Source organism: Miniopterus schreibersii (assembly GCF_964146895.1).
Source record: "Miniopterus schreibersii genome assembly, chromosome: 2".
In the NCBI taxonomy this organism is placed as follows: Eukaryota; Metazoa; Chordata; class Mammalia; order Chiroptera; family Miniopteridae; genus Miniopterus; species Miniopterus schreibersii.
In genome coordinates, this window is record NC_138102.1 from 142,830,424 (window position 1) to 142,855,912 (window position 25,489).

Sequence of the window (25,489 nt, forward strand, 5' to 3'; positions counted from 1 at the left end):
CGTACATTGCCCGGGACTCATTCCACAGATGAAGTACATCAGTAATGACCTTACTAGAACTTCATCCCAACTTATTACCTGACTTTTAACCTAACCTGCTTCCAAATTTTAAGTTTCCTATGAATTTTGACCCTTCCTCCTCTCCAAAGAATCTTTGTACTAGGACTTCTCTTTGGGATCTTTGTTGCCTTTGACCCCTCTCTCTTTCCCTGCCCAGTGGTTCAAACTATTCCTGGTGTGATCGCCAGCCAGTTTCATCCTGGGAAGACCAGGGTCTCCCAGCTCAAGCCTCCTTATTCCTCCCCCGATTGTTTGGTCCCAAGCTAAGCTTAGCTCTACACACTTAATGGGCAGGCCTAGTACTATTCAGATAGAGAAGAAGACACTGAAGAGATGGTTGAAACCCAGTTTATTAGACCAGAGGCATGCGTCACCCATAGCCCTGCCTGCTTTTCATCCTGTGCACACCCCCTGGCCTTGCTCCTGCTTCCCTCCGGAGAGGTCTGCTCTCTAAGAAACTACTAGGAACTAAAAGTTCCCAAAGATCCTATAGCCTCACTCTCCATCTCCAGGCCAGTGCACAGGTGACCTGCCACAGGTCCTGTTCTGAGGTTGAAGACCAAGAGATAGCTGGGCAGAGAAGGCCTAGGAAGGGGCAGGGCTCTGGTCTGGGAGGACCACCTGATAGAAGGGGCACAGCAGGCCCTCTACCTCCCCCATTTCTCTCTAAGGTAGAAATAGCTTTCAACTTCCCCCCCTTTCCTCCCACTACCAAACCATACCTCACCAGAAAATATAAGTGATGGGCTTGGGTATCAGGTGAGGAAAGGGGACTGGGCACCCAGGAGGAGGGAAAGGCCACTGAATGAGGACCTCAGTTTCTGCCTGTCAGCACCCCACTGCTCCACCTATAGGAGTCACTAATCCATAGCTTCCTCTGTCTTTGAAGCCCTTGGTTTGGTGTGCAGAGTGTGCCTCCATTCCGAAGGTGGGGACTCTGTCTGTACCAGTCCCTTCCCTTGGGAGGCCACAGGCAGCCTTATAAAGGGCACTGGGGGGGGGCGAGGGAGAGCAGGGGAGGGAACATTAAGGCTACAGGGAGGACAGAGGATGCCCAGGTTAGGGGAGAGGGTGAGCCAGAAAGAGGCAGAGCTTGTGATTCACAGCTTCCTTTATGTCGCCACCGAGACAGTGCGAAGGTTACAATGCGCGTGTCGTCTCCTTGTGCTTCTCAGAGGGATGTGTGTACACAGTACAGACACCAGGGGAGAGAGTCCAACTCTTTATACAGGTGAAGGCATTCAGAGACCAGGGAGGGAGCAGAAACATGGGAAGGGGTACTTGGGGTGGGAGGATGGTTCTTAGAAACAAGAGGGGATGGGGAGAGACAGACAGAGTTAGGGGAAAGTATATACAGAGATATAGCAATATAGAGTCTGTATCATATAGAAATAGAAAATGCAGATGAGGTTGTTGAGAGAAGCAAATGACATTGGGGAAGAGGATTTGGGAGGATTCCATAAGAAAATTTATGGATGTGGCCCTCTGCAGGGGCCCCTGGGAGCGGGACCAGTGAAGTTAGGCACCAGTGCCCCTCTCCCTGAGCTGGAAGCCAACCAGCTGGATCTTTTATGGGATGGTAGAGCAGGGCTGCCTCTTGGGAATTCTCTCCAGCATCTCTGGAGTGGGGGTGAACTTGTAGATATCAGGATGTGGCCTACAGCACCAGGGCCACATCTTGTCCCCATTTCCACCTCTTCAGGGGATCCCTACCCCCACCTCCCTAGTGACTTCACACGGTGTGTGTATGGAGGGGACTAAGGTCTTAGTTTCTGCCTGGAGGCTTGGGGTTGGGAGGTGGTCACTGGGCTGAGAGGGTCTCTTAAGGCTGGGGAAGCCCCCACCACCACCACTATCCCTCCCCTTCAAGATACATTCTCTGGTTTAGGGCCAAATTCCAGATCCGAATGATCCCCTCCACCCCCCACTAGGGGGGTGACTGGTGGCAGCAGAATGTAGGTGGACACTCAGATGACAGACAACCAGACAGACAGAATTCAGGCTGGGAGCTGGGGGAGGCAGCATGGAGCAGAGAGGGGCAGCCTGAGGTCACTTGCCCAGTTCTCTCTTTTTAGTTTCTTTTTTAGATTAGTTTTGTTAAAAATAAAAAGAATGGGATAGAGACAGGGAGAGTACTCTATGGTCAAGACTCCTTCCTCACCGCAGACAAGAGGAAAGGACTGCCCAGGAGTGGGGGCTACCTTGGGAGGGGGGAGGGGGGCCCCAGGGCAGATGTGGGGGGGCAGCTGGGGGCCCTTTGCTCTTCTAGCCCTCCTCGTCTAGGCCTTTGGTACAGTGGCCTGCGGGGCTCAGCAGGTAAAGTCCTCAAAAGTGCCTCGGGCCGGATGGTGAGGTAGGATGTTGGCAGCGTACGTCATCCCGGCAGGATGGCCCCGCAGGCTCTCGCACGGGTTCTGGGGGAACGCACGGGACGGGGACTGGTTATCCAGGGCTAGCGGAGGGCGTGGGGGGCAAAGGGGAAAAGGCGGCAGGGGCGTGGTCCAGGGGTGACGGGGGAAGGGGCGGGGCCCGGGGGCACCCGTCTCTGGCTTCCTCACGTGTCGTTTGACGTCATCCAGGCTGAGGGCCACGCCCTTGTCTGCGCTGCTCCTTTTGGCCTCCTTCTGGCACTTCCCTCGTCTGCACAGCTTGTGCTTAATGACCTGGCACACGCGGGGCGGTGGGTGGGTGTGTGGGCGGCCTAGCACCCCCCCTTCCACGGCCCCGCCCTGGCACCCCACCCCCGCTTACCTCGTAGGCGTAGTCAAAGAGCTCCAGCACTGTGAGGATGCTGGCCCCGATGAACAGCCCCATCTGGCCCCCAATGTCACCTGTAGGGGGGCACAGGGACGTCAGTAGGATCAAGACCCCGTCGGAGCCGCAGAGCCCACCGGGACAGGGGCAGGCAAGTCACAAGTGCAAAGGATCCAGAGCCTTTGCCCAGAAGGAGCGCAAAGTGATTCTGATGGGGTCTTTGTTTTCTTCTCCATGCCTTTCTGTGTGTTTTCCCCTACTTTTCTAAAATGAATAGGTGTTATTCAGAAAAAAATAATTGTTTATGAAACCCCAACACTCTTACTCTCTAGGAAAATATTCAAGGGCGCATGAAATAGTCCCCCGTTCATGACCACAGGCATATCTCCTCCGCTTTGCTCTGAGAGGAGGCTCAGCCCCTCCCTCCACAACATACCAAGACAGCACAATTTGGGGAAAAGCCCCTGGTGATGGCTAAGGAGGAAGAGCTCATGGGACAGAGTGAGCAGCCTGCTTTGGGTGGTAGGGTGTCACACCGTGCCCATGACATGGGAAGGGGACAGGTGCCATCAGCAGCTCACCCAGGAGCCCTGCAATCTCATAGGCCTTCTTCTGTTCAATGGTCTCATAGTTGAGGACTTCAAAGAAAATGTCCAGCACCAGGATGTTCTCCCTGTAAAGGGGTTGGGGGAGGAGACCTAGGTTCAAGTCACATCTCTGTCCCTTGCTAGCTAGGTGACTTTAGCAAGTTATCCTCTCTGAGTCTCAGTCTCCAGATCCATCAAATGAGATGCTGATGGGGATACCTGCCTTTTAGGGTTGTTGTGAGAATCGGATGCGATGGCATATATGAAAAGACGCTCCGCACACTAGCAAGTGTGAGGTGGCCCAGTTACAGCAAGAATGAAAATGGACGGTGAGGCGAGGAGGAAGGAGAGAGGCGCTTTCCTTGCTTACTTGGACTGGATCTTTCCTCACCCCAGAGTCAACCTCCTCTTGTCTGCTGGCCCCACCAAAGCCTGCTGACACCCCTCACAGTCCCGGCCCAAGGGCCCCGCCCTGCACAGCCAGAGCGCTTACCCTATGTACTGCTCAGACTTGTTGAACTTCTTGGCCAGGTACTTGGCTGATGCTTTGCTGGGGATCTTGACCATGGACAGCTCCTTGGCATAGCGGGTCAGATTGCAGGGCATTTCACACACACAGTACTCCTGGTCCTTCTCCACCAGGAAGTCTGTGCCCAGCCAGGTGAGAGGCACCAGTTGAGTGGTGCCCTTCCGCCAGCACCTTCCCACGCGCATCCTGGCCTTGCCCAAAGGAACCCCGGGCCCCCTTCTCTTTCTGACCTGCCCTTCACCTTGGCCGTGTGCCTGCCCTGTGTTGACCCTCACCCAGCCCCTCCCCCCCCATGGGTATTTCCTAGCCCTGCATCTCATTCCCTCAGAGTCCTTGGGAGTCAACCAGCTGAGGTGCTGAGGAGACAGAGGATGAGGGCCCCTCCCAGGTGACCCTTGTCCTTTTTTCACAGAGGCCTCTGGAGATGCTATTTCCAGCCCTGCTAAAGTCAGACACAGGACAGTTCAGGTGAAGCCTGTTCCAGGAGTTATTTGAAGTTTCTGGGAGCTTGATCTGAAACCCCTGTGCATATGGCTGGTAGTCCCTCCTCTCCTCCCCCCAGACAGGGGCGCTCACCCAGAGCAGGATCCGCACACTCCTTGTACTGCTCTGGAGTGCAGTATGGGGCGTCCCCTACAGAGGAGAAAAGACAGTGGTGCAGGATGGAGATTAAAGGGCTCTTGGGACAGTGGTTTTTACAAAGGTCTAGAAGCTGAAAGCTGGAAGAGAAGGAGACGGTAGGACTAGCTAGCCCCCAGTCTGTCCTGGAGGTGACCCACCCCACAGCCCATTCCTTCTGGACCCTTCCCACCCATCCCTCTGGGTACAGGTAGGAAATGAGATCAGAGACAGGGGTGTGGGATGGGGCAGGAACTGGGTGGGGAGAAGCCAGCTGGTCCTGATTCCACGTGGGCAGGAGGTTGATAAGCATGGGGAGCTGGTGAGGGGCAGTGCGGGCTGAGGGGCCCCAGGACTGTGTTTGGAGCTTTGGGGCCTGACCTGGCATGTGCACCATGCGGCAGTTGCAGTTCTCCACCAGGTAGCGGGTCTCACAGTCGATGCGGCAGGCGGTAATGCTGTAGGAGTCGAAGAAATCCGAGTCCATGGTAACAGCTTTGCAGGTGCCCCAGGGAGGGGGAAGGTAGATGAGCTGCTGGGAGAGCCAGGGAGCTGGGGGGTGTGGGGACTTCTCCCCAGGCACCTTGATGGACTTCTCTAACAAGATGCAGAACTCAGGAGCCCTGCCCCTTTCCCTCCGCAGCCTCTGAGCGTCTCAGAGTTTAGGGGACATCCTGGTTTGTTAGCTCATTCATGCTTCTTACTTGTCAGGTTGCTACCCAGGCTCTGGCTCATCTGTTCCTCCCATTAGGAATGGCCCATCACTCCATCTTGACCCCTCAACACCCCACCCCGGGACTGTCCTCCTGTGGCCTTCTCACCCGCTGCTCCTGGCAGGCCACAAAGGTCTGGAACCCTGGGGCCACGCCAAAGCCCAGCTGGTCGATGAAGGGAGGTTCGTCTTGACTGTGGATCTGCACTTTGATACCAGCTTCGAAGGACGTCTCGTCTATGAGAATGAGCGGGGCGGAGTGGGGGGGTGTGGGGGAGGGTGTTGTTGGGAGGGTTTCTGACTCCCTAACCTCCCCCAGAGCTGGGGACATCCTGCCTCTCCTGGAAATAAGCACAGCATACACTGGGACTGGGGGGATTTGTTTACGGGACCCCAGCCCATCCCGAGCTTCCTTCTGGGTTCACCAGCCCCATGCTGCCCAGATGACCCCCGCAGCCTACACACTTCTTACCTGGCTTCGGCTATGCATCTTGGTGTTTCAAATTCTTTCTCTCAGATGATCTCCATCTCTCCCCCTCCTTTTCTCCCTCCCCCCATCTCTCCCTGCCCCAAGGCCCCTGAGACCAGACAGACAGAAGGCAGCCCAAGAGAGGGAGTTATTTATAGAGTGAGTGGCAGCCACAGATAGAAAGGGATGGCTGGTTACCTTGGAGAGTAACTGAGCCAGGAAGGGGGAGCTGGAGAAATGTGAGTGTGGCAGTCAGGTAGAGTCAGAGAAGGAGATGGTGAGATGCTGGGAGGAAGGGAGGAGAGCCCAAGGCCTGCCTCAGGTCCCACAGTGGAGCCCAGGAGTCCTCTGGCAGAGGTTGAGGCCTGGAACCATGGGGAGGGGCCCCTGAGAGGTGACATACCAGTCTCCCCCCATACAGGCAGGTACTCATCCTGCTGGATGTCTAGCATGATCTCCAGCCCATTGCCCGTCCCACCCTTCATGGTCTTCAGCAGTGGACGCCCATCTCGGCCAGAGTTGAACGTGTAGCACTTTCCATACCGTGTGAAGACCTGGCAGGGGCAGAGTGAAGAGCCTGAGAGTCCTGTCAGCATCCCTTACCCACCAAGGGCTGTCCCAGATTGTCCCCCAACTGCTGAAATCGCAACCCCTTAGGATTGATTCCTCCTGTGCAGCCCATTTGTCTTCTTGCCCACCCATCCTCTGTCCTTCTTTGCCCTGCTGTGTGCACTGGAAAGCTGATCCCTGTGGGGTGCTCCTTTGCTACCTGGGTTTGGCTAATGGGAGGTATCAGTAAGGGATTAGGGGAGAGATAGGACACTTCTCTGAGAGTGTTCTGGCAGTGGCTTAGACCTTCGGTGACAGCAAATCCTTCCAGGAGGGCTCCCCTGCTCCTTCAGCCTGTGTGTACCAATTTCCCACTACTGTCAGGTGCCTCAGGCCCCCTTATTGGTTTCCTCAGACCTGCCCACAGCTCTGTAAACAGCCCCTTTGTTAAATTCTTTTCAATTAAACTGAGTGGCAATCTTTTTCTTTCTGGGACCCTGACAAATACACCTCCGTCATCAGGATCCCATCACTGCCATACCCCAGGCATCTGAATTCTTCTCTCCCCAAGACCCTCCTCCAAACCAAGTTAAGCTTTTTAGTTTCCCCCAGCCATTAGCCCCTATGTCCATCACTGTCCCATTATCACCAGAACTTGAAAGTAGACCCAGTTGCCATGCCAATGGCCACGCTCACCCAAGCACCAGCAGCTCTTTTCTCAGCATTGGGTACTGAGCACCCAGGGCATGGCACGTCTGGCAATGCTCATGCACAACTGTCAGGGCCTCCGAACAGATCTCTGCCCCGGGGCATTCTCCCCACTCCATGCCCCAGAGCAGCCCTTATCCCCACAGAGAGAAGAGTAAACCAATTCGTTATGGCCTTTTCTCCACAGCTTCCCTGAATGCCTCCAGGTTCCCACAAACAGAGTGAGTGTGTTTTACTACTACTGGATGGTGACAAAGTCCACAGAGCAAGTCACAGGTGAGTACAGACACAGCCCAGAGAACGAGAGAGACAGCGTCCAACCAGACCGAAGCAGCAGGGGGAGAGTGGGTTGGTCACTAGGAAATAGTGTCCTTGCCCCCTTCACCTTCCTAGAACAGCCTCCTCCTCGCTCCAGAAAAGAAAGCATGCTGTCCCCCATTTGGAGGGGCCAGGTCCTGAGACGAGGTAGAGAGAGAACTCTGCTCCTAATCCCCCACAGCCCACTCTTAGGTTTTGTGGCATTCAGCTGTAGGTTCCAGGCTGGACACACACCCAAGCTACCCTCCACCTGGGGATGTGGGCTGCAGGTGGCTGAGGCTCTGGGAGCGCCAGCGGTGCCCTGGCTCAGACAGCTATGCTGCTGGCTGGCAGACTGCTGCTGCCATCTTGTGGTGGAGGGTGAGAAGTGTCTGCTCTACACAGGTCAGAGGAAGGAAGCCAGGCTGATCCCTTCCTTGTCGGGTGTTCCTATACCTCCTGGCCTGAGGCCCAGTGGACCAGACCTCCAGGTCCCTGTCTGTCTGCAGCCCATCTGTGATGCACTGCTATGACGATGCCCACCTGCTCCCGCACTAGGAAGGAGGCTGGGGCCTGAGGGATAGGTGTGTGGGGAGGGAAGGCTTGGCCTCTGGCACCTGGTCAGACAGAACTGGACGCTGAACTGGGGAAGGGGTGGGGTGCCACGCGATCCCTCAGCAGGAAAGGCTTTAGACTCCGGAGTGGCAAGGCAACCAGGAGGCTGACTCCCAGTGAGGGCTTCCCTGGGAAGAGAGGCCCTGGCCACTTAGAGCTGGAGGGGAGGAGGGAGGACTTAGAGGATGCCTGTTATTCTCCCTCAGAATAACACACAGGCACAGGCACATGCAGGCACAGGCACATGCAGGCACAGCACGTACATACACACACACACGCACACACAGTAGGAGGAGCATAGGAAGACCAGGGGAAGATGCATTGAAGTCCCTGCTCTGGGAGCAGGACGAGGGTGTGGTGAGATGGAGATGAGGGCTGTGCCCACCCCTCCGCCTCCCTTCCACACTCTTCCACCTCCAGAAACCAGTGGCACCTGCCCCAGCTCCCATCCAGGGACGACAGTCAACACTGTTACTGCCGGGAACAGGCACCCACCATCAGGTCAGAGGCTGACCTCAGAGATGAAGTAAGGCAGGGTCCTGCCGGATCACAGGGAAATCTGGACACGCTAGAGGATATTCGAGACACTAGGGCCCCTGGGCAGCAGCTAATTACCAACTAGCACAGATACCTTTCAAGATTTTAACAGGAAGAGTGGTGCTGGGTATAGCAGCCCAGCTTCAGACCCTGGCCTCTCTGGGACATATCACAGAGGGTGGGTGGTCCAGGTGAGGTGGGGGAGGAGCAGGACCCGCCAGCCCCAGCCCCTGCCCCAGCAAGTGATGGTTAGGGTGAGCCATGACAAACACTCTCGGGGTGCCATGGCAGGCATGGGCCCCCACTCACCACCGAGAAGTTGTGGGGGCCGCAGGGCCCCCCACAGTAGGAGCAATAGAGCAGCATGTCCTCCAGCCGGTGGCAGGAGCGGTTGTAGAAGCGGTGCAGGTTAAAGGGCTCCCCAGAGAAAGCCTCGGGCCCTGGGGGGGCGAGGGGCACCCCAGGGTCATCACTTTCATCCATGCCCAGCATGGGGGCCAGGTAGAGCAAGTCAGGGTAGCTGAGCTGGGACAGCCGCACGGCATTGGTGTTGCAGAGGGTGACCGCTGGGAAGGCCAGCTCCGTGGTGGCCACCTCGTTTAGCAGAGTCACGTGCGGGTAGCTGAGGTAATAGGCGACTCGGTCTCCTACCTGGCACAGGAAGGCACCCAGTGCCAGGACAAAGGCCACTGCCCACAGGGCCTGCCTCGGCCCTGGACCCCCTTCCACGAAGATGTGGCTGGCGCCATGGAGGGTGCAGCTGTTGGCGAAGGCCACCAAATCCTCCGAAAAGTCCCCCTCTCTGACCTCCCTCCTGGCTGGCTCTTCTTCCTTCTCTTCCTCCTCTTCTTCTGATTCTGAGCTGTCTCTCGGCTGCTGCTGCTGCTGCTGCTGCTGCTCCTGCTGGTGGGGACTCTGGACATCTCCCAAGGGCCCTGGGGCCTCCTTTCCAGAGGAGAATGACACGGAGCAGAAGATCTGAATTGGCATCTTCACCAGGGGCTTCCTGGCACCCAGGGGGTGGCAGGAGCAGGAGAAAGGAGATGTGATCCCAGGGGACCTGGCAGGGCCAGCCACCCAGCCCTTCTGCCAGGTCTCTGCCGCTGGCTGCCGTGTCCTGCTTCGCCAGGGCCTCCGTGGCGGTGTGGCTGAGACGGGGCGGGGCGTGGAGGGGAGGACCAGCCTGCCCTGCCAGGGAGGGCGGTGTCCGGGCTGATGAATAATTGATGGCAGTGGGAAAGGGAGGCTGATGGAGAGGACAGGGGTCGGAGCCCCTTCTTTGTCATCAGCTCCAGCAGGAAGGAGAGGGTTGAAAACAGAATGGAACGCTGGGAAGTCCTAGGGGCTCCTGGTGCTCACCTCTCCAGGTGAAATGGGACCTACCAGAGTCCTTTACTCCCTCTGCCAAGCCAGCAACAGCCTCTGCTCCTCCCTATCACACATACCCTCAAGCTCCCTCTCCTCCAATCTGTTCCTCAGCACCCCCCTCGCCTTCCCATCCCAGTCCAGGGTCCTCTCCCCACTTCTCACCTGGCCCAGCCCCGCCTCTGAGACCTGGGCCCCGTGCTCTCATGGCTCTGCCTCAGACCTCTAGCTCCTCGCCAGCGCCCCCTGACTCATCACCCCCAAATTGTTTCACTGACTCCCCAGCTCTCCCAATACCCCATTACACCCCAGCTCTCTTCTAACTATGCCTTTTGATTCTCAGTTTTCTTTCAGTCACTGTCCTGACCCTCGTCTACTTTCAGTTATTTCCTGGACCCCTGATTCTCCTGTACTCGGGCTTCCTTGCCTTCCAGTTTGCCTCCAGCTGGTCCCTGATCTCACTCCTCCTCTAGGTCCCCTCACCCACCTCCACTTGGGGACAGCACCCTCCCCCATGCTGAGCTGTGCTTAGGCCACTTTCCCCTCCTCCATTCCCTCTGTGGCTTGGGGGGCAGCCCAGGTTCCATTAGCACAGGTCTCTCACTGACCACAGACTCATTTATGGCCAGTTCCTGGCACTGGGGGGAGGGACCCTGTCTCTTGCAGCTGAAAAGCTTCCTGAACGATCACCACTCCCCTTCCTGGCTTGCCCACTGCCCAACAGTGCAGGAGAGGAGTTCGAGGAATTCTCTCCTAGTGGGTGGAAGAAACTGAGATCAGAGCAGAGACCCAGTCCTGGGTCAGGTGGAGAGTGTTGGGAACCTACCTGAGTACCCCCAAAACCCTCAGCCTCACAAATGCCCCCAGCCCCTCAGTCTCTGAGGCTCCCCTTGTCCCCAATTTCTCATTCCCTTCCCCCAGGCCCCTGGCCCCTCTGTGGGCTCTGATTACTCAGGGCCACTGGTTGAGGAACTTGAGCCACCAGCCAAGTCTCCAGGGCCTAGAAGGTGACCTAAGGAGGGGAGGGAGGGAGGTGAAGCATATTAACCCTTCCTCTGCAGGGCCAGAGGAAGAGCAGTGGAGGTCAGGCAGGTCTACTTGGCCCTTACCACATCTTAACCCTCCACAGCCCACGTCCTATTCCCCTCCCCCTCCTCTCCCCTCCCCCTCCTCTCCCCTCCTTCCCCGCTCTATTTGCATGCAGAGACCCTGGAGTGTGTTGGGTATGGGAGGCAGGGTGCCAGGTTCTAGCAGAACCGACTGACTGATGTGGGACCTTTGGCCTCAGCTTTGCTGCCAGGGACACAGAGGCCCCAGAGAAGAGCAGCCTTTGAGATCTGGCCTCTCTCCATCCTTACACCATTGCCCTCAGACTGGCCTCTACCTCTTTTGCCCAAACAACAGCCTTTCAAAGGGTCTCCCCAATTCCCCCATCCCTGCAGTTTCTCCCCATCTTCAGTCCATGCTATGCAATTCTGACCATCCTCCTGCTTAAAGACCTCTCATTCCCCAGTGCCTCTTGGTAAAATTCAACCCCAACCCCATTGGCCTTTGTAATTTACCTTCCAGCCTCACCTCCCCTTCACCCCATTGTCCGGCCGCCATGCCCTTCTCCCACTCTGCAGATACACCAGGCTTATCCATGGTTTCATGCTTTCCCTGGACTCCATCTGGAGAACTTCTACTCATATTTCAAGACCCTACTCATACATTACCTCTACCAAGAAGCCTTCCCTGACTCCACAGGGAACAGACTGAAAGGTCCAGTTTTGCTCAAGGCCCTTCAGACATGAGTAATGACCAGTAGCTCCTTGAGGACAGGGACTGTGGGAATGAAAGAGCAGGACCCAAGGACCAAGTGCAGGAACAGGAACCAAGAAAGACCAGGAACACCCTGGGCAACCAGAGATAAGGAGATGAGGAGATGAGAGAGAGACCTCACCTCCAGCTGTTGTCCTCCTGCTTCCCCTGTATGCATCCATGGGTTCCTTTCCCATGTGCATTTTCATCCTGCCTACCAGACCTCAGCTGTGGCGCTTTGCATGTCCTCAGGATATGTTTCAGAGGTGGGTTCCAGACTTGGGCTGGGATGGGGCAGCCTAGGTTGAGGCTTGGGCTGGCCATACCTTCCACACCCGCTAGAGGGCATTGTCCCCCTCCTTCAGACTTCCTGGCAGGGGAAGTAGATTGGACTTCCAGAAGGAAGAAACTAAGGCAGGGGAAGCTTCCCGGGGGGGGGCTCACCAGGGAGAAGGGCGTGCCCACACGGCAGCTTTAGAGGACAGCAAATCTGGTATGGTGGACACTTCTTTCCCACACCAGTACAAAGACCCACAGAGCACACCTACACATCTTTGCACAGACACACCACTCTCTTATGGGGCAACAAACACAACACACACCCTAATTGCACTTCCTTGTCCATCTTCTAACTTTCTCTCCTATCTCAGCTCGTTCCAGTAGACAAATCCAGGTTTTTCGCAGTAATGGGGAGGTGAGGCAAGCAGCACACACAGACCCTCGAGCATACACAGAGGGCCCCAGAAGTGCCCAAGCAGCCACACATACAGAACAGCACTTCTGAACGCTCTGTCCAAGGAGAGACCCTTCCCCACCTCGCTCCCTAGCCAGGACCTCTCCTAAGCTGTGTGTGGTCACTTAGTGGGGTTTGCCTTTCTCTACATCTTTCTCTGAACTCCAACCACCCCTCACATCTGTGGTATGTTTCATGCTCTTCAAATGATAGCTCATGGGATCCTTATACAACCCAGAGAAGTAAGCAGGTTGAGTAATTTCACCCTCCTTTGACAAATGAGGAAACTGAGGCATAGTGACCTCTTCAAGTCTCATGGAGAGCAGTAGAGAGCTTGAGACTAGAATTAGGTTATTCTCCAAATCCCTCTCTTTTTCTTTATCCTTTCTTTCTTTTCTTTTTTAAAATATATTTTTGTTGATTTCAGAAAAAGGAAGGGAGAGTGAGAGAGAAACATCAATGATGAGTCATTGATCCGCTGCCTCCTGCGCCCCCCCCCCCCCGAGTTGAGCCTGCAATCCAGGCATGTGCCCTGACAGGGGAATCAAACCGTGGTCTCCTGGATCCTAGGTCGACTGACGCTCAACCACTGAGCCACGCCGGCCAGGCTTCTTTATCCTTTCGTTTACTCATCAAATGTTCCCTGAGTGTCTGTGTGCTGAGGACACATGGGGAACAGATAAAGGACCAGGATCCTGCCCTCAGTGAGCTTAACATCTAATGGGGAGATAGACATCAGTTTTTAAAAATCACAAAACACTTTGGTAAGTGTTATGAAAAACTACGTTTTTTGGGGGGTGAGTGACAGAGAGTCTGACCCAGACTGGGGACTCAAGAAAGGTCTTTTTTCTCTGAAGAAGTGATGCTTGAATTCCTAAAGAATAAGGAATAATTAGGTGAAGGTCTGCATGTGTCGGGGGGAGTACTCCAGAGACCAGAGTTTGTGCAAAGGCCCTGAGGGAAGAGACCTGAGAGGAGGGTAAGAACTGGCTGGAAAAGCAGGCAGGACCCAGACCCCTCAGGCCTTGAAGGCTGCGGGTAAGGATTCTGGTCCAACGACAATGAGAGACTCCCTATGGAAGGATTTCAAGGGATCGAGAAGTGTTTTGAAGAGATCACTCGGGAAGAGCCAGAGGGGTTGCCAGAAGGCCTGTTAGGAAGCCAGGTTTAGGCAAGACAAGGAGTGGTGGGGTGGATTGAACAGGGCAACAGAGTGGAGATGTTTAGGAAGCAACATTGGCAGATCTTACCGAGAGGTGAGGGAGATGGAGTGTCAGAGACGACTTCTAGTTTGCATAAGTGGGTGAATGATGGGGTCTCTCTCTAGATCAGAAACACAAGTAAAGGACTAGTTTGGGAGGTAAGATGATGAATTTGGCTTTGTACATGCTGGGTTTTTTGGAGACTTGGGGGCATCCAAGTGAGATGTTAAGTGGGAAGTTGGCCACAGGGACTGATGCTAAGAGGAGAGAGCTGGGCTGAGACATACATTTGGCAGTTGTCAGCGTGTAGATGGCAACTGAAGTCACGCGTGAAGATCAGACTGCCCAAGAATAGAGTATAAAGTTTAAAAAAAGATGATAGATAGATGATAGATAGATGATGATAGACAGAAAAAAGGCCTGATTTTGTAATATCCACTAAAGCTAAACAGAATCCTGACCTATGACTTAATCACAGCTCCTAGTTATATACTCAAGAGAAATGAGTGCATATGTCAACCAAGACATGAACAAGAATGTTCGTAGTAGCTTTAGTCATAATAGCCCCAAACTAGTAACAACCCAAATGTCCAACAAGAGTAGATGGATAAATAAATTGGTATATTTATATAATGAGATGCTACACGGCACTGAAAGAGAACTGCAACACACAACGGTGAGACTGGATGTCACAGACACAATTATGAGCAAAGAAAGCAAACAAAAAAAACAGACACAGAAGTGAATATACTTGTGGAGGATACATATACTCTAGGAGGTTCAAGAACAGGTGACACTTCTCTATCCTGACAGAAGTCAGAATAACGGTTGATTTTTATGTGATAGTATTGACTAGGAAAGGGTCCGGAGGAACTTCCTGAGGGGCTGGAAGTGTTTTATACTTTTAAACCAATGCAAATACATACCAATGTAATATGTAAAGTATTAAATTGTAAGATACACCAACATAAAAAATATACTAATGAAAAATTCATCATTTTATACCATTAAATCATACCCTATGATTTCAAAGAAGAGGAAGGCTTGGACTGAGACTTGAGTAGTGCCAACATTTAATGGTCAAACAGAAGAGAATGAACTGGCAAAGGGACAGAAGGAGCGGCTAGACAAAGGACGAAGGCTGACAGAGTATGGTTGTCAGGAAAGAGGGCGGTTGGAAGAAGAGGTGGTGGGCAACGATTTGAATGTTACTGAAAGACAAAGGTTAAAAAAAATGTGGGGTCTGGCAACATGAAGGTCACTCGGCTGGAACCATTTGGGTGAAGTGCTTGGGGCGGGAAAAGGCAGCCTGGAGTAGGATCAGAGAGTGAGTTAGAGATGGAAAAATGAAGACAGTGGAATATATACATCACTTTTAAGAATTCTGTCCGTGAAAGGAAGCAGAGACATAGTGCGTGTGGGAGTTGGAAGGGGCTGTGGAGTTCAGACGTTGGTATTTGGGTTTTTATATTAACCTAAAACCTGATGCACAGTAAGTGTTCATAAATGTTAACTGTCATGATAGCTATAAATTCAAGATGGGAGAATCTTAAACATGTTTCCGTGTCCATGGGAAGGTTTCGCTGGTGGGGGGAGAGACTGCCTGTAGAGGAGGGAGAGGTAGGATCTTTACAGTAAAATTCCTATAAAGGCAGAAGGAGATCAGATGGAAAGAACTGGTTGAGATTTCAGCCTAGATGAGGGGGGCTGGTTCCCAGAGGAAGTAGAAGACCTTGTCCGAGGCTTCTATCCTCTCTGTGAAGTGGGAGCCAAGGTCATCTGCTGAGGGTGAGAAGGGGGCTGGAAGGGTGGCTATCTGAGAGGAGTGGAGAAGTTTGCAGGAATCACTGGGAAGAGCAAGTCGACCTGGAAAACACAGTGAGGTTGCCAGGCAGCACTGCAGCCCATTTTAGGATGTTGATCATGAACCAATGTGATTCCATGCTAGTCTGTTGTGTGACTTCCTCTGGTGGAGACTGGCTGTCCTGGAGCCACCCTGAGGAAGGCAGCCGTGGGTTCATCTAAGGTTGGGACTTGGCCAAATGGTGCGGTGAAAAGGCAGAGGAGTGAAAAGACTTGGTGAGCCCAACCTGAGGCTGGGATTCCTTCTCCTCTGCACCCTTTCTTTCCCTTCCTGCCTCACCACACTGCTTCTTTACAGAGCATGCGCAGCTGGAGAGCCCGAGCACCCTGCACCACACACCTCACTCTCGCTCCTATAGTCACACACAAAGAACCTGGACTTAGAAGATGAGAAGTCAAGGTCCTGCTCTGTCATTTACTGGCTGTGTGACCTCAGGCAAGTCACCCAACACCTCTGAGCCTCAGTTTCCTCATCTTTCAAAGGAAGATATTAACATCTTCCCGCCTCCCAGAATTACGAGGATCACACGAGCTAAAGTAAAGGGAATTTGTAAATTGCGAAGCGAGACTAAAAGATGATTAATTTTGCTGGTGTGTGCTCTGCATGCGACCAGGGGTTTGCCCGCACACACGCTCTCTCCCACAGCCACACAGAGCGAGCTGCACACCCCCCTGCATATCCGCACACGGCCACTTCACAACCTAGTCTACACCCACATTCTCCCACTCAGATGTGCCCACGGAGGTGCACATGGGAGCTTGCACACTTGGGGCACACATGCAGGGAGTCTGAGTTGGCTGCTGTCCATGGTCACGGCCACTGCAGCAGTCTCTCCCCTAGGAATGCTCCCAGCCCGCCATGATGATGTGACACACCAGCTGGAGACACGCACGCACGAAGCTACACAGCCCGACCCCCTTGCCCCCAGGCCCCCAGGACTATCAGAGGTACCGAGAGGATGCAGATGAGAGGGGTGGGAAAGGCTTTTCTTTCTAAGAACTCATAGGAATTCAGAAAAATCACAACTTGCCTCCCTCTACCTCGGGAATGGTCTTGGAGAGCCTGGGGTGGCAGAGTCTCTGTCCTTACAGTTCCTTTTTTTTTTTTTAATCCTCACTCGAGGATATTTTTTCCATTGCTTTTCAGAGAGAGTGGAAGGGGGGGGAGAAAGAGAGAGAGAGGGACATCAGTGTGAGAGAGACACATCCATTGGCTGCCTCCCGCGCACACCCTGGCGGGGGCCGGGGATCGAGCCTGCAACCGAGGTACGTGCCCTTGGCCGGAATCGAACCTGGGACCCTTCAGTCCAAGGACCGATGCTCTAACCACTGAGCCAAATCGGCTAGGGTTGTCCTTACAGTTTCTTAAGGGAACGTCCCCTCAAGGTGAATATACAGCAGTTTCATGCTCATTTAAAATTTTCCCATGAGGAAGATATCTGTTCCATGTGTCCAGGACAGTCAGTACTGCACATCCATGGGCTGGCTTGGGCTTTGCCGGAGTCCCAGAAGCTGCAGGAGGGGCTGCCCCTTGGCAAAGAATCATTTAACAGTCCTCACAGAGCCCCCTCTCCTCACAGGAAATTGGACTTGGAAGCTCCGAAATGGAGCAGATGAAACTATGCCCCAAATAGAACCCAGGAGTGCCAACACCCAGCCTCACCCTCCACCCAAACTAGGTACCACTGCTCATTCTTGCCGTCTGCTTCCCGGTTCCGCCCCCCGAAGGGTCCCACGCAGGGTCCTCACTGGAAGGTTCTCTGCTGGAGGGTAGAGGCTCCTGGAGCAGCCACCTCAGACCTACAGTGAGGGAAGGCTTGTGCCTAAGGGGCCTGGCCAAAGGCAGGCAATGACCTTGCTGGGGAGGACTGGGCTGGTCCTCAGCTGGGGGAGGTTGGGGCAGGGGAGAAACCACACATTCTACTAACTGGAGTTTTTGTTTGTTTGTTTTAATGTTTTCAATTGATTTTTTAGGGGGAGAGAGAGAGGGAGGGAGGCAGGGAGGGAGAGAGAGAGATAGAAACATCAATCATCTGCCTCCTGCACACCCCCTACTGGGGATGGAGCCCACAACCCCAGCATGTGCCCTGACCCAAAATGGAACCGGCAACCTCTTGGTGCATGGGACCTTGCCCAATCCACTGAGCCACACCGGCCAGGCTAAACTGGAGTTTTTGAATAGCTGAGCTAGGCTGGGAAGATTGGGGGGCTCCACCTAGACGCAGAGGACCCTCTCATCCCTAGCGTGTCACTCCTTACTCCCAAGGCTTCTGTTATTACCGCCCACCCTCTCAGCTCTGAGCTCGCCTGGGTACTGCCCTTCACTCCAAGCTCCCAGAGGGCAGGGACAGGGTCTGCCCACTCACCACTCAGCGTGAGCCTGGCACTCAGAAGGGGCTTTGTCACAGGATAAATCAAATGGAGATTGACACACCTCCTGCCTAATAGTCAGCCTCCCTCACCATTCCCCCAGACTTAAAACTGTCTTCCACGAAGTTGAATCATGCTCAGAACAACTCCCACCCACAGCAGAACCATCCCCCCTCTCTGTAGGCCTCCCCTCTGCTTCCTGGACGCACCACGTGCAGCAGGACCAAACCTTTTAGTTGCCCAAAGGCTGGGGCGGGAGAAAGGCACAAGGCTCACAGGTGCTCCTCCTCCCAACCCCTCTTCCTGCTCTGCCCCCAGAGGCACTTAGTAACTCACATCAATTCCCTATTACTTTAGCCAACAGCCAGGAGATCAATTAACTGAGAGTAGCCTCTTAGCTGACTGTAGTCTCAGAGAGGGCTGGAGTCAGAAGTGACAGGGGAGGGAGGAGGTGAGAGGGGAAACTAAGTCAAAGGGTGTGTGTGTAAGTGTAGGAGAGAGGGGGAAAGGCAGAGAGAGAAAGAGAGAGAGAGAGAGAGAGAGAGAGAGAGACCCCTATCTAGGGTCCCCTGGATTCTTGCAACTGACTCTACTCCAGTCTCTCTCTTCCTTCCAACCTGAGGCTCTTCTCAGGGAGGGAAGGACAAGGCTGGAGGAAGTAGCCAAGAACCCCTAGGTCTGGAGCACCTCTCCTCCAAAGTTAACCTCTTTACTGCAGGCTCTCCTGTCCCTCTGCAATCGGTGCATGTGCCCCCCCTTCACTCATGAAGACCACCAGGCCTCCGGGTAGAGTTGCCCATAACCCTCCTTTCTCTGTGTGTGGCAGTCTGGCAGCCTTTCCCCTCAGGAGCCCCTCCGCTCCCTACCTAGCTGGAGGGAACAGACCCAGGTAGTAAGGTTGGGTCCTCCCAGGGACTCCTGGTCTGAGGTGCTATGGGTAGGGTGTGTGGGAGTGAGGGGTGTCAGTGAAGGGACAGGGCCGACCCTGGGAATGAGGTAGCTCCCTGTTAGTCCTGGCTCTCCCTGGGACCTGCCATCCCAGCTCTGCTTACTTTAAGATGGCCTCTCCTTCCCCTCTGGGTCCCAGAATCACCCACCTCCACCCACCTCTTGTCAGCATCTCACCCCTACAAGGTGCTCCAGAAGATTCTCTCCTCCAGAACCCCAGGGGGACCCTCCCCACTCCACCTCACCTCTGGGGGATTACTGTCCCCACTCCAGAGGCCTGGGGGACTCCTGTGGGCCCCTCAGGGGTTTCTGTCCCCTTGTCCCGCAATTCCATCCCCTCCTGAGGGAGAATCCTGTCCCCTCTACACATCCATTCCTAGGATTTCCAGTCTCTCCCTCCCCTTCCTTCTTTTCCAGGGTCCAGAAATGAATTCTGCTTCTCTCTCTCCCAGGCAGAGGCTCTGGGTCTCAGCTGGAGGAGGGGGTGGCATAGGGCAGACTGGGCAACCATCTGCCAGCCCTCTCCCCTTGGTGCTGCTCAGCATTCCAGCCACATCGGCGCTCCCACTGCCAGGGACAGATAAGGTGCAGCTGGAGGCTGGCACCAGCTGCAACTGTGCTCACTCCCCCAGCCCCCACCCAGACAACCAGCAGACAGCTGCGCCCCCAGGCCCCTCCATGGAACCCCTGCCCTGCTTTGGCCTGGGCAGCATGGAGGTAGGGTGGGAGAGTGGAACCTCAGACCCTGTTGCCCTGGCAACCAAGCACCACACCATGAAGGGAAAGAGGTGGCCTGGGCAGAGGGAGTCTTCTGGGTAGGTCTCTGGTGGCTCTTTTGATAGCTCAGGAGAGAGCTCCCAAGGTCTACCCAACCGGCCGCTGTGGGGATACTCTCTCCACTGCCCTCCCCCTCTTCAGTGTCCAAGAGTTTCCAACCAGTTCCTCCCTGGTTTAGTCCACGTTTCCCATTATTCAGCCCCACTCTCCCAAGCTGGCTCAGCCACGCCTGGGGATGGACCTGCCAAGCACTCTATCCCCTGAGAAGGTTCAGCTGGGCTCAGATATCTGGGGGGATGCTTGTCCCATCAGGGGAGATGGGGTCTTTGAGGGAGCAGAATATGCCATTCCTATGCCCCCTAAACCATCCTCCAGGGGCACACACACCTTCACAGGCCCTCACACGCACACTCACAGAGACCCTTACACACACACTCACACACACCCTCACAGATCTTCACACACACACAGACCCTCACATACACACTCACATAGACCCTCACACACACTCACACACACATACAGATGCTCACATACGCTCTCACAGATCCTTACACACACACACAGACCCTCATACACACACACCCTCACAGACCTTCACCGACACACACACAGACCCTCACACACACACTGACACAGACCCTCACACACAGTCACACACAGGCTCTCACATGCACTCTCACAGATCCTTACACACACTCTCTCACAGACCCTCACATACACTCTCACGCACACACTCACACAGATCCTCACACACTCACAGAGACCCTCACAAACACAGACCTTCACACACAGTCTCACCCTCACACACAACCTCTTACAGGTTAGATGAGGGTTGTCTTTTGAAACTTGCAAAGGAGTTCCCATGGTGCCCATAAACACCATATTTTGCACACTCTGTGAGCCAGGGCTTGGACCCCCAGTTAAGAACCTCTGCTCTTGAGGTGGTACAAGATGCTAAAATGGTCTTCCCTGAGCTCTGACCTGATACAGATGTTTTCTGTCAGTGCGCATCTGTATAGTGGCTGGATACATGTCTTTTGATCTAGCAGAGAATGGCAAGGACGAAGAGGCAGATGCTCACTAAGACCAAGGAGAGAAGAGGGGAAGCAGAGCCTCAGGCAGGGAGTGCCTGCGCCCCTTAGAGCCGGGGAGCTGGAGGAGTGCCAGACCCTTCTCCACCAGGGTGATGTCAGACATGGACTCACAACACCGATCCCATCCATGCAGGAGCATCCCTATGGGCAGTAGTGGTAGAGTTCCTGACATGGGAAGGGCTCGGCAACGAGGTCAACCAGAGAAGGAAGGAGGGGCTGAAAAGTTTGGATTCAGCCAGATTCAGGGTCTGGCTCAGAAACAAAAAACCTATTCTTCCCTGACAGCCCAGACCAGGAAGGGCCAGTGTTGGTCCTGCAGGCTCCTAGCCCGTATCTCTCTCCCAGCAAGAGGAAGAACTCAGATTACTCCAGAACTTTCTGAACTAGTCATGTCTCCATCTGACAGCTTAGAATTGCTCCTTAGACAACATGGAATGATCACGTTCCAGCATCTTCATTTCCACAAACCAAACATGACTTAGCTTCACCAGTTGGAATCCCTCTAGACATGAGTCAGATGGAGCAACTGAACACTCTATGGACTAATCGTACCCACATTTTGTTCCTTAGCACCTTCTCAGGTTGCGCCAAGCAATGTCCTCCCTCCTCCAGCGCTATAAACCATCCAAGCTGGTGGGTTTTCTCTTTCGTGGTGGTCCCTTCTGCCTGTGTGTTGGGCATGTGGGAGAGGAGGAGGGCCTTTGCCTTCACTTCCACCTTCACCTATGATTCTACTCCTCCTCTTGGGAGCAGAGTTGGTGAGCCTGGGAACCCTTTGGTCTTGGGCTCTGGGGAATCCAGGACTTTCCTGTTTTGAGGAGGGAAAAGAGGGAAGAAAGTGGTTCTTGCATCATATTAAGCTTCCCATCAGCTTGGCTCAGCAAGTAGCGTGGTCCTATAACCTTTGTCTGGTAGGACTGACAAAGGCTCATGAAGCCAGTCTGCAGAGCAGGGCTCTAAAAGATTGGGAAGTCCTGTGTAACCTCAGCAGGAAATAGCAAGCATGACCACGGCTCCAGCCTTGCTACACAAACGAATGCAGTCCATGCTCCCATGGTGCTGGGAGGAAGCGAGCAAGCAGGGGAGAGAATGGGCAGGGAGAGGGGAGGTTCTGCGAGTGGACGACTGAGAGCAGGCATGCAGAGCAAGGGGCCCTAGGAGAGGCTGGGTTTTCGAAGAGCAGTGGCCAGAATTGGAAGTAGATATGCAGACTCCAGGGTCAGCAGTGTTAACGAAAAGAGCACACTGCATTGGGACTTAATGAGACGTGCGTTCTGATCCCGAATCTGTCACTAACCAGCTATGTGAGCTCGGGGCAGCTCATTCTACCTCTCAGTTTGTACATTTGTAAAATAGAGATGATATGGCTGTTTATCCAGGGCATTGAAGGAAGGTCTAGAAGCACTCTGAAGAGTTACAAACATTGTCCTCTCGCTTGATGTTATTTTTCATACACACCTCCAGGTCCTCTGGTCCCTTTCCAGCCTCTGTCTGATTCTACCCCCTCAGGAACCTGTATGACTTGCTTAGGATCACCTGGTACACGAGGTGCCAGTTACTTTCCCTAACCGTCTCTGGGTGCTCGCTTTGAAGCAGCCCCATCTATGGAGGGTGTCTGGGGGACATCTCCGTTTTAAGAAGCAAAGGGAGCTTCCAGTTCCTCCATGACTGTGTACCCCAAATTATCTCTCCTTCCTCAGACCCTGACTCTGTGGCTCTTGACTGCAAGGGGGTGACCCAATTGAACAGTGTGTGTGTGTGTGTGTGTGTGTGTGTGTGTGTGTGTATGGGAGGTGGAGTGGCACAGAGAGAATTACCTGTCTGGCTATTTAAGAGAAAGCTTCCCTTGCTTTTCATGTTTCACAGTGCTTCTCAAACTTTAATTCAAATCATTTTAACATTTAATGCAGATTCTGACTCAGTAGGTGGGGTAGTCAAATCTGCATTTCTTTCCAGCTCCCAGGTGATGGTCCTTGGACCCTCCCCCCAGCTCTGACACCTGTGGCCCAGAAGGTAAGCTTGGTGGGGTCAGGGCTATGCCAGGCTCTGTGTGTGTGTGTGTATTGTCTGCTGTGGACTCTCTTTGTTGCCATATCATAGACACAAGGCTGAGGCTCCAGCCCTCATACAGAGCAAATGCACCCCTATGCTGAACAAAATCCCCTCGGAGCCCGAGACACACAGCTTCCTCTCCCAGAGCAGCAAGCAGGATGATAGGCCCACCTGCTCTTAGTCTCCTCCTCCTCTGGGGGCCCGGCTGACTCACATTCTGCACCAGGGGACTCACTCACCACCTTGAAGTCTTCTGCGCTGCAGACCTCCCCCCGGAACTGGCAGGAGAGCAGCATGTCTCGAATGTCGTGCCCGGCGCGGTCGTAGAACTCGCGCATGTTGAAGGGCTTGGGCTTGAAGCTGCGGAAGTTAGCCTTGTCCTGCAGTATCTCCAGCTGCTTTTCATCTGCCATCTGCGTGTCCGGTATCTCATACCTGGAGCCGGGGGTGAGCAGCGCATGGATCAGCATGACCTTCCGTTCCTGCCTCCGTTTGGCCTCCAGTGTCCCAGACCCAACCTTGAGGGGGTGGGGGAGGCAGCATCCAGCCCTGGGGATCAGGTCTGGGCACAGGCACAGAAGAGAGCAGGGCGTGTCCAGAGGACCTGCCCCATAGGATCTGAGAAGACAGAAGGATCTGCAGTGGCTGCCCAGAGGCTGGGCATCTCAGCACGGGGGGAAGGGTGGGGTGACAAAGAGATCAAGGCAGGAGCTATGGCTTTTATTCTCTACCCTCTAAAGATGGTCTGCCCTCATCCCCCAAGTAAGAAGATCAAGACATAGTAGCAGGAGGGTGGGCAACAGTGATATCTCATAGCTCAAGCTGGGTAGAGGCACAGCTGTTCTGGACTATGCTGGGATCAGAGATTGGGTACCCTTAATTGAGTGCTCAGCAGTACCCCAATTCCTTTGCAGTGAGTGGCAGGCTTGGCAGGGACTGGAGGGCGCTGGAGAGGTTGTCTGGGTTTTATGGAGTTAGAGATGGGGTATCTGGGAGCTGGGATGCATGCAACTCTGAGTCCGGCTGGGGGATGGGTGGGAGCCACCCACCTGTTGTTGAGCAGGGCCAGGAGCTCCCCAGCATGGTACAGGTCATTCTTGGAGACTTGGCTAAAACGGAACTCATTGAGGTTGCACAGCGTGACAGCAGGAAAGGTGAGCTGGGAGGCAGCCACCTCGTCGAGCTTGGTGACGTGGTGGTAGTTGAAGTAGTACTGCACACGCTCGGTGCACACACACAGCAGCACGGCCAGGGAGCCCAGGAAGCACAGGGCCCAGAGCGCCCGCTTTAGTGACAGCCGCTCGTAGGAGAAGATGTGGGCCAGGCCATGCAGCGTGGAGCTGCTGGCGAAGGCCTGGATGCTCACCGGCTGGACGCCACCCACCTCTTCCTCCTCAGCCTTCAGTTCCATCCTGGCCAAGGGGATCTGAGGGAGGGGGAGGGAGGGAGGGAGTCTGTCATTGTCCTGGGATGAGAGTACACATAGGGTCCCTCCAAATGTGTCCACCTGAAATTTCTTTCTCCAGAGGTCACTGCCTCTGGGGCAGTAGACTTTGCCTGGTGTGCCAGCCCAGAGATGGCTGGCCAAGGGACACACTCACTCCCAGAAGAGGGCTCCTCCAAATGCAGGGGGGTCAGCTCAGGCCAGGAGAATGTTCTCCCAGGGAAGCTTCCCAGGCCAGGGAAGACCCCAGATACAGTCGTGCCAGGGCAAGAGGGAAGTCCCAATGTTCCCACAGGCAGGCACAGGAGTTCCCTCCAGATGTGGGGTCACTCTGGGACAGGAATGTCCACCCCATCCTAGAAATGAAGACTCCCCCAGATGGGCTGAACCGGGGTCGGGAGCTCCTGGTGAAGGGTGTCCCCCGGGCTGGGCTTCCCCCACTCCCAGAGCTAAACCAGGGCCATAAACCCCCAGGGAGGTGGGGAGGGACCCAGTCTGAGCGCTCACCTGAGGACGTCTCTAGTTCTCACACCCCGCAGGCTGTATGTGTGTATGTTTGGGGTGGGGGTGAAGGCAGCCCGAGGTGGATACATTGGGGCTTGGGGGGGGTCCCTACGACAGCGAGCTGTCCCCGCCCGGACGCAACACCCCCCCTCCTCCGGTCCAGCTCTCATTGCAGCCAGATCCCCTACTCGGCCCCCGCCCCCCTTCCCCAGCCGCCGAGCTGCCCCAGGAGCTGGGGAAAGCGAGAAAGGAGCAAAGTCCGGCTTCGTGGGCCAAAGGCAGGGAGATCAGAGACCCACCTGAGGTGGCTTCGGATCCCGGCAACCGGCGGCGGGTCCTGGGGCGCGGGGCCGGCGGCGGGCTCAGCGCCGAGCCGCGGAGGGGCGCATGGCCGGGAGCGGGAGCCGGCGGCCGCCGCCGCAAGCCGCGCAGAGCCCTGCAGGGAGCGGCCCGCCCGGCCCGCTCGGCTCGGCTCGGTTCGCCCGCCCGGCCGCGCGCACTCGCTCGCTCGCTCGGCTCGGTCCGCCCGGGCTCGGCGCGGTGCGCGGTGCGCGGTGCGCGGTGCTCTCAGCCCCGGGATCTGCAGGGATCCATCGTCCGGCCGGGAGGCGGCGGGAGGAGAGGGGAGGGGGAGGGGAGAGGGTGCGCGTGCGCGCCTACGAGTGTCTGCGAGGGTGTCTCTGGGCTGGTGTGCGCGCAGGGACCCCGGACCTGGGAGCGAGACCCAGGGCTTCCCGGCTGCTTCGCCCTCTCCTCCCGGCCACTCTCGGCGACGCTGCCTCCCTCCGGTCCCGGAGCCGGTTCCCTTCCCGCGAGGCCCTATGGCTTGTGTGTGATTGTGTGTGGTGTGTGGTGTGTGTGTGCGCGCGCGCTCTAGAGCGCGCGCGCGGGAGAGAGGG

General features: G+C 55.1%; 1 protein-coding gene across 5 annotated transcripts; it reads right to left on the minus strand.

Annotated features, from left to right (window-relative positions):
• Positions 1 to 1,269: 1,269 nt before the first annotated feature.
• On the minus strand, positions 1,270 to 25,065 carry ASIC1 (acid sensing ion channel subunit 1; the record flags this gene model as incomplete). 5 transcript variants are annotated; one of them, XM_081131046.1, is made up of 12 exons in its annotated part: positions 1,270 to 2,474; positions 2,619 to 2,723; positions 2,812 to 2,891; positions 3,396 to 3,487; positions 3,895 to 4,048; positions 4,507 to 4,563; positions 4,930 to 5,080; positions 5,370 to 5,497; positions 6,133 to 6,283; positions 22,882 to 23,077; positions 23,692 to 24,068; positions 24,890 to 25,065. In XM_081131046.1, the coding sequence occupies 11 exons, from the start codon at positions 24,051 to 24,053 to the stop codon at positions 2,370 to 2,372; spliced, it is 1,581 nt and encodes a 526-aa protein (XP_080987172.1). In that variant the 3' UTR covers positions 1,270 to 2,369. The 5 variants fall into 5 exon arrangements, with proteins under 5 accessions (XP_080987172.1, XP_080987171.1, XP_080987173.1 ...); XM_081131045.1 differs by lacking the exon at positions 24,890 to 25,065 and having other exon boundaries at positions 4,930 to 5,083; positions 23,692 to 24,053; XM_081131047.1 differs by lacking the exons at positions 22,882 to 23,077; positions 23,692 to 24,068; positions 24,890 to 25,065 and adding an exon at positions 8,745 to 9,556 and having other exon boundaries at positions 4,930 to 5,083.
• Between the last annotated feature and the right edge of the window lie 424 nt (positions 25,066 to 25,489).